We start from the raw sequence: 8,911 nt of genomic DNA, 5'->3' as shown, positions 1-8,911 counted from the left end.
CTGCTGAATAGGCTCCATATGTTGAAGACAAAGACTATTTATTTCAACAGCTTTATTTTTAATAGACTTTACTGGGCCATTCTATGTTTATGAAGCTAGGAAGACAATTTAGCTATGGGGGGTCATAGAAAAAGCCACATTTTGGAGATGTGATAGAGAAAGAATTAAAAAATGTAGATACAATTATCTACAGTTATTGGACAAAAGAGAAGAGTCTGTCAATTACAGCATTGTCAACAAGAAAGTACTAGCAGGTGTGATGATGATGTAATGCCAGTTAAATCCTATGTCACCATGTAAGCAACATATACATATTTATGTATACACTGCATAAACAATACATTGAACTTCACATTGAAGCACAACAGAAGATCTGTATATGTGTTTCCCTTTAGAATAAAATTCTTTAGGGAGTGTGGATCAAAACAATAGTAGTCCAATAGGATGGAAAAATCATTTTTGATTTTGGATTAGACCTGTGTCTTTCTTAAGTAAATTAAAAAAAAATACAAGTCATTAAGTTGCATATGAACTGGTGCCATGCCTGACCAACCATTTAACTTGCCCTGATACAAGATGACCAAACAACTTGTAAGGCTGAATCATGACCAGCTTCCTGGACACTAACTTATGAAAGGTTTAGTAGTTTCATTCCCTGAAGCAGTCTCCTCACTGAGTAGAGCCCTCTACCTACCAACACAGAACAGAATTAGTTGTGGCTCTTGGTATGCAGAATGGCATTCCAAAGGAGGGAATTAGTGTAGCTGGTGTATGTATGCACAGATGTCCCCTCCCAAGTATGCATTAATGCAGGGCTGGCCAGCTTGTGGCCCAGGTGCCATGGACAGCCTTTGTACATAGTGCAGCAGAAGATAAGGTAGGGAAATACAGGGAAAGAAACAAAATAAAACAGAAGATTGGGCAGAAGGGGAATGGAGTGGCATACTTCAAAAAAGACTCCCTCCCCTCCCCCCCATCCCTTAATGCATAGGAGGAATAAAAGTTGAAGCTAAAAGCATGAGGCCTTTGTATTTCTGTGTACATTTAAGTAGAGACATGTACACTAGAATTGGGTAATGAAAGCATGAGTTGCAAATGTCTATTCTTCCTTTTTGGCTGGAGTGTAAAAACCCATCCAAACACTGCCCCCGCCTCATCTTATTGGTTCTTAAAATTAGCTTTTGGCTGACTAGCTTTTTCCCATTCTGAACTTCTTACTGATGTCAGTGACTAGGGAATGCTACCTGTATCCAATTTTGGGAAGAATATGCATGAGCTTATACAGACAGAAAACATGTGCAAGTTTCAACAATTAGTTTCAAATGACTTTAATCAGGCCCCTCTCCCCAGTGCTGCCTCTACAGTGCTACAGCTGTCATCACCAGGATGAAGTCCCAGGATATGTTCTTGTATAAAGACTGCTGCTGTAGTAGAGTGCTCCACCCCTTGAATCACAAAACAATAAGCCAAAATGACTACTTCAAGAAGAAATCAAGTCCTCCAACACAGAAGGGCTATCCTTTGCTATTTCATTTGGGTATCATGTACACCTAGATTTGAAGTAGATGTTATAAACTGGAAAAACAACAGCAGTTGGTCAGCCACAGGCAATAATTTGGCAACATGATACAAACCTGGACCCAGGACTAATAAGAAAGTACTCATATTACAAGTAAAATGGCATGCTTCCAACATTTTTCTGTTAAAACAAAGGCTAATCAAGAAGTGGGCATGTCAGTAGTCTATGGCTGTGTACATGCAGTTTGATTTTTAGTGAACAGCTAGCTGCCTTTTGACTGCTGTGAGTATACACAAGGATGACAACTCAACTAGGCAACGTTAGAGAACTTGGAAAGTGATTTAGTAGAAATAAAAATCCATTTTCAGCTTTAAAAATAAACTTGGAACCTCAGCAAGTTTATAGATGTGTTCTGGGGGGGTGTGGGGTGGAGGGGGCCACTTTAATTAGTAGTTATGATTGCAGAAAATAAAATATACTTGTTTCTTTTCCTCAGGTCTCTGGAGCAGCAATGTAAAGCTTTTCTGCTTAATGAAATGATTCCCTTATTTACTGAAAATAGTTCTAGCCCTCTGAGTTTTAGTAGTGCTCCCTTTCTTTACTAGTAAGAAAGGGGAAGAAATGGGGTGGGGGAAGAGACTTAGTCCTACCTGAAGGCTAAATAAACATTTTAGCCTAGAAACTCTATGGATTTTTTTGTACTGGAAGGCAGTAACCAATGCATTTCCCACATAACTATTTTTGTGAACTTAGTATTGAAATTTATAATAAATATATTGGCTGAACAAGTTAATATTGCCTAGAAGGGTTGCTAGGTGCCGACATGAAAAGATAAAGTTAACATAAAACTCTTAAAGAGTGCAGCCTTCAACACTGCTGTCACCAAAATAGATTAGTTAAATACTGATGCCTTAAGGCTGACAGTGTGTTTGCATTGATTGGCGAAGTTAACGTAAGTGTCCCCTGAGCTCTTTTTTATTATTAATAATAATAAAACAATAAGTTATGGATAGCTTCTCCCCTCCCTCCAGGTTTCTGTAGCAAGCCAAGACCAGTTCACAGTCATGCACCTTAGTCAGATGTTTCCACTTCAGAGAATTGGAAACCTCTCACTTATGAACATGCATACAGCTAGCGGTTCGGGGCCCATACAAAAGCTCCCACTCTACTGCATGATGTCACAGGTTTAAATTGGTTTGAAATTGCTTACTAAACATGAACTAAACTGTAATTTTGGTTGATACTTTTAGCCACTTTTGCTCAAGTTGTTGGGACAAGGAATTTTATGCGTGCCCTAGACACACTATGGTCAGGCCAGTTAGTGCTGGGATGGCAGCAAGAACTGCTGTTGGTAGTAATGTGCATACATAGGTTTCAAAACATGGTGATGGATCAATAAATGTGTGTGTGCTTATAGAAGCTTTTCTCTTGCTTCTACCTCTTTGCCTCTAGTAGGATTTCTCAGGAGAAAAAACGTTTACCAGTCCAGGGGCAGGGGCAGGGGAAAAGTTGGAGAAGGACTTGGTATGCTCCTGCCAGATACAGCATTTAGCCCTGCTCTGGGTTCACATCTGAAACCCAACTTGCCCTCCATATCTATAACTGCTAGATGTTAAGAGTCATAGGAATATCAAAAATAGTCTTCAATAACCTTCTGTACAAGTGTAATTTCTAAACCATTCCAAACAGATGTTTATTCAGCTTTTCCATAAAAACATGACCAACTTCAGTGACGGAGGTTCCCATTTTCCTAGTTAACTTTGTATAGTTCTCTTGTCTCCACACAAAAAGTGACTTTGCCCAGAGTATTGCTGTCATTTTTGCACAGGAAGTTGACCAGGCAATACTTTTGAGTACTCTTAATTAGCCACGTCTTAATACCAGTTGATGTAGTTAGAATTTAGCCTGACAAACTATACCAAGGTTCATCTGTTCTTAGTCTAGCTAACATATTTCTGTACTGCTGTCCATCACAGCCAGGAACTGGAGAATTGGTTTTTCAGTTAGCTATTTTAGTTCCTTGCAATTTCCTCAAAATTTAGAGGAAGACATCTGCTATTAAATTTACAGGCTCCTTATATTTGGTAGAAATTAATACTTTTTTTTTAAACAGGAGCTTTTAAAAACATAGCTACTGTCATTTAATGAGGCTTCAGCACTATCTTGCTGTTGAGAGCCTCACAATTGAGTTTGGGAAGCCAGAAATGCATCATGAGTATTTATTTTGCAGTAAGTGTAATATTACAGGTAACAGGTAAAACTTAAATTTACTAGTCCCATAACACAGAACTGAACAAGTGTTCTATTATACACAGTAACCTGGTCAAGATCTTCAGTGCAAGGTGCAACTGGCAAAGCCGTGCCATTACTAGTAAATTTGCATGTATGCCAACAGTGTAATACCAATACATTTAGAATAAGGCAAAATGGCAGCCACCTTAACCTCTGAGCAGCCCTGTAAAAGGTCTTATGTGCAAGATAGCAAGCAAACAGGAGTAATGCCATTCCACCTTTTAGAGGTAAAGCACAGCTCTATAGGTTTAAAGGAAGAAGTTTCAAGCTAGTTTAGTGCCCTGCTCCCAATAAGGTGTTCCCATCCCCCTCTCCAGGCATATCCAGCAAATATATTAGGGAAGACTTGAAAGTTGGGAAAGTATAGGTGGCAGAACAATTTCTGCTTTATAGCTTTTGCTCAGTTCTCACCTGTAGTACTGCAGAGGCTTTCAGCCAAGGAGTTAAAAAAAAAAAAAAAAAAAAAAAAATCAAGCTACTAGTGAATTTAACTGACCATATTCAACACTTTTCTAGTTGCTATAGCTGTGGACCAAGTCCTTGTACTGTCTGTGTTTAGAGGAGACAAAAGTTTCTACTGGAGGTAGGTGTCAAGTTTTTTCTTGATGTTATCAAAAGAATCTGCTCCCATGTAGTCAGCCTGGCCTTGTTCCCACTTCTCTTTGCGGTCTTCTGAAGATACAGTTGGTGGTGGCGGTGGTGAGGAAGGTGATGATGCTGTTGCTGAAACTGACATGTGGGACACTGCCTCTGTAACTTCATCCTAGAAAGAGAGCAGAATAAGTAGGGTGCACAGGAGTAGGCTACATAACTTAAGAAAAGCAGTAGGGGGCATCGGGTAGAAGAACCAATGAGATGTTCTCATGCAAAGCAGCAAGCACTTTAGAAGTCTGCGCAAGGAGTTATACACACTTTCCTAGCAAAATAATGAACAAAACTGAGAAGTCAGTGGAAAAATGTGCAAGAACATAATTAAGATTAGGTTTAAGTTCTTCATACCTCTCTACAGAAGCCACAAGAGAGAGCCAGAGTATAGACCAAGCCCGATAGCTGCAAATAGTTCATTAGACAGGTGTAAGATGGACAAGAGTTAAGCAAAGATAAAATAGATCAGTAACTTTGGGCTTAGAAAGGTTGAGAACTTAAACTACTTCATATTCTATGTATTAACTAGAGGTGCTGTGAAGCTGTACCGCATGCATTCTATTAGAACTCCATGCACAAAAGCTAAAATAAACATCAAGAATTTGCTTCCAGCTAAACCTAAAGCCTTCCACTAGGACATTTACTACAGAATGAAATTGGTTCAATTCCTAATAAATGGAGCAGACACATGAGACAGCCTTATACCAGGGGTTAAGTTATCCTTTAGAAAAAGAAGCAACTACACTGGCATATTTGTCAGGTGTTTGCTCTCCTGGTTCAGTTTCATCTCAGGGTAGGCATTTGCTCAAATAGAGAACTAGCCACCCCATCCCCTAGTGGCCAGGTGATGTAATACTAGCTACTGCAAGCTGCTTGCTTGGGATGGTGAAGGGAATGAACAGTAGTGCAGAGTAATATCTAGGGTGCATGTCTTGTGGAGACTAAGGGTGTTGATGCATGCAACAGTTTTCTAGACTTGAGCAATTTGTCCTATAGAAGCCTGAAAAGCTACATTTCTAGCCATGTAGTATTCTCCTGCCTTCTGGCAACCATTGCCATATTTAGAATTCCCTACTATACAAGGGTATGTTTCAGCCATGCTTAGGAATACCAGCTTCCTCTTTACGTGATGTTTCTGAACTGCAAGTTATTCTTTTGTAGAAGTGAGTTGCTTTCAGGGAGGACACAGACGTATCTACTCTCTGACCCTCCAGAAGAGACATGCTATTTTACTGGTTTGTTTCTGCTAGTATTTAAGCTTCTGACTAGCTATTAGAATGACATTTTTAGTGGTTGCAGTGATAAGGGATACCCTCTAAATGTAGAAGCCCCTGCTGTATTTTTGTTTTCATTTAAGTCCTTTCTTATAAAACAGCTGGCTATGAAAAGAGAGCCCAAAGTGCTACTTTGCATCAGCATACCAAGGAGGTAGTTTTGTACTGCTTTTCCAAATTCCTTCAATGGAAAATGGGACTTTTGCAATAAGTCTCATTTGTGGCCCATTATTCTGTAAGAGTTCTGAACAGAATGATGCAGGAGATGAAATATTTTAAAATAAGTTAAGAAAGGTTTGAAGAGGTTTTTTTGTGGTAGCATAACTTCAGCTATGAGGAATGAACCAAGATAAAGCTTACTTCTACAGCATTGGTCACTTTTTAATTTAAGATGCTGACTTCTTTGGAATAAAAGTCAAGAGACAGTTTAGATTACCATTTCTGTGAATTTTTTTACAAGTTAAGCAATTTACAGCTCTTTAGAAACTGTGTGCCTGACTGTTTCTGTTGCTACTAGCTAGTATTACAAAGATTCCTAGTTAAAAATTATTGGCATCAAGATCTAGAGTCAATGTTGTTATTTAAGGAAACCTTTGTAAGGCTTGAGCCTAAAAAATCATGTCTCCTAGTGCTTGATACGGAAAATGAGTGCTTAGCATACAGACTCCAGGCCTCTACATGCAGCTTGCAAAGAATCAGCACTAGCCACTTCCTCAGTAATTCTTTACAGTTCATAGTAGTTACGAAAAAGGAAGTTGAGTAAATCAGACAATTATGCCAGTAGTGGGGTTAATCTGATGTCATTTGTTCTACAAGTTCCGTAAGGTTGGAATGTTGCTCTGCAAAATTCTGGAGACTTTAGGGGAAGATCTGGGGGTGTTAAGTTTGGAATGTAGGGATGCAGGGAAGGGGAGGAGGCATAACGCTCCTCACATTTTAAGCTGTTTACACAAAGAAGTATCCAAGCACAAAAATAAAGACATACCATGTTTACACCTGTGGTGGTCTCTTTAACAACTCCATGCTGCTCTAATAGAGGTAAGATGTTGGTAATATAGATATCCCACCAGATATTGAGGAATTCTGGGTGAACCATTGTCGGATCATGTGCATCTCCTCTTATGCTTTTTGTTTTGGAGTCATAGGTGTAGTTCCATGGTTTTATGCTTCCCAAGAAATGCACTACTTTAGTATTTGCACCAAACCTGCCAAATAAAGAAGTTGGAATTTGTAGATTTTCTGTAAGAGTCTAAAGCAATGCAACTACAGGACACATTTAGTTCTTCTAAAGACCAATGCTATGAAGCTGCAGCTGCTTACTGGGACTATCCTATTGCATAGCAATGCTTTCAATGTAGATACAATTCTACATTGTGATTAGACTATTCAGATTGAATCTAGCCAAGACAGTTGTTTGGGCCATTTCAGTACTTACAGCAACCTCAGTCTCTTGGTAGTATGATGTCCGTGACAGCTCAGGAGAGAACAGTCTCAAGCAGCAGTTGCAATCAGAATAAGTTTTGATACTGACAAGTTTCCACTATAGACCCACCAATCCATACAGCTAGGCACCAAAAAACTTAGCCTATATCAAGTATCAGTGATAAGGTAACATCTTAGCCTTTGATCCTGTAGAAAGGAAATTTCTAGTTGGTCAGAATATCCAGTTTCCCAAGATTCTGCCTCTGCATAAATGCAGTGTTCAATTTAAGCATCAAGGAAGGACTTAATCTTTCCAAAGCAGATTGGACAGCCAGCATCAGAACAATAAACTCTCAAGGAGAAGTTGGCTACATTTCAAATACATGGCTATCAGAATTCTTTGTATTGCAACTATTCTTATTCAATATTTTGAGAGATTTCTGCCTTGAATGATGCTTTCCTTCAGGCAAATATGAATGGTCCCCTACTTCTGCTCAGCTAGTCTTCAGATCATCTCCAGATTCAAAGCTTCTATATGAACACTGGAGAATTTCTATCACTTCCAGTTTCAAGGGAGCCTTCTAATCAGTACCTTAGCAATGTCATCTTCAAGTCTGGAGACAGAACTACTAGCCACTAAACTAGCCTGCTTTAGTGACTGCTTTGAATATTAGTATTATTTTCAGTATCAGTTTTACTTGTCTTATTAGGAACCAGCTTGTTCAGTAGATGCAGGCTGCCTCAAGTCTGGATGAAGAATCCAGCTTCCTGCAATCAATACAGCTATGTTTCTAAGTCTGCACCATAATACAAATTGGAGAGTCATCATAGTATAACTTAAGCTAAGTTACTTGCATATTATTTAAAGTTACTGTTCGATTTTAATATGGTATGAAAGTCCATGCCCCTTCAGGCAGATTTTAGATAATACTTGTTACCAGTACACAGCAGCTTAAAGAGAAATGTCAGAAGGTCAAATTTGTTTCATATTTGATAGGCTTTAAGGAACTTTCTTTTTAGCCTTTAAGAAGTATCAGAGTACAGTGCCTGAGAGGTCAAAGGGTCAGTATGAGAACAAGTTTGGTTTTAGCTTGTCATACATTTAAATTGACCCAGGACTATTTTTTGTGCTTGAGGGTTGACCTTCCTTCCATTATTGATTAGATACCAAGTGTCAATCTGCTTTTGATTAAAGCTTAGCAGAACAAAAATAGCTTAAATTTGGCCTGATTTAAGGTGGAGAATACCTTATATAAAAGAGTTCGTTTAAGTCACTCTGGCTCTACACAGGAATTCTCACTATTTTAGGAATGGTTTGTATGTTTATGAGTCTGGTCTTCCACAATAATTAAGCTAACAGACTGTGTTCCCCAATTGTTCTCAGAACCCACTCTGTGGATTTTGTCAGCTTATCTTTGGTTTTGTCTATTTGCGACAAATCTGTATTAAGTATACTTGAATTGGTCACCATCACAGGCTGAACTCTTTTCCTAAAGAGCAGGGTACCCCCAACGCAGTCTTTTGAAGCTTAACATGCATGTTGTATTTGGTATTTTCCTTCAGAAAAAGGAATTAGTAAGACGTGTGAAGTTTGGCCTTGCTGTACAGCTCTGAAATACAAGATCTTAATGTCAGTAGGTTTAAAATTTGGTTTATTCTAGTTGGATTACTATGAGTTTAGCTCATCTAACAAACATTACGAAGGTGTTCCATTTATTATGTCCTGCTGTAGTAACTTACCCCACACAGATGTAAGGCA

General features: G+C 38.8%; 1 protein-coding gene across 1 annotated transcript in view; it reads right to left on the bottom strand.

The window, feature by feature from the left end:
- Positions 1–29: 29 nt before the first annotated feature.
- Positions 30–8,911, bottom strand: part of GYG1 (glycogenin 1) — a 22,897-nt gene continuing 14,015 nt past the window's right edge. Inside the window, exons 5-6 of the mRNA XM_025214707.1 lie at positions 6,716–6,935; positions 30–4,574 (exon numbers count right to left, since the gene is read on the bottom strand). Of these exons, the coding sequence (XP_025070492.1) occupies positions 4,386–4,574; positions 6,716–6,935 (409 nt within the window). The 3' untranslated portion in view covers positions 30–4,385. The remainder of the gene's footprint in view (positions 4,575–6,715; positions 6,936–8,911) is intronic.

The sequence above is a fragment of the Alligator sinensis genome, unplaced genomic scaffold (assembly GCF_000455745.1).
Source record: "Alligator sinensis unplaced genomic scaffold, ASM45574v1 scaffold1178_1, whole genome shotgun sequence".
NCBI lineage: Eukaryota > Metazoa > Chordata > Crocodylia > Alligatoridae > Alligator > Alligator sinensis.
Note: the sequence above shows the minus strand (reverse complement) of the source record. Positions and strands in the feature narration are given on the sequence as shown.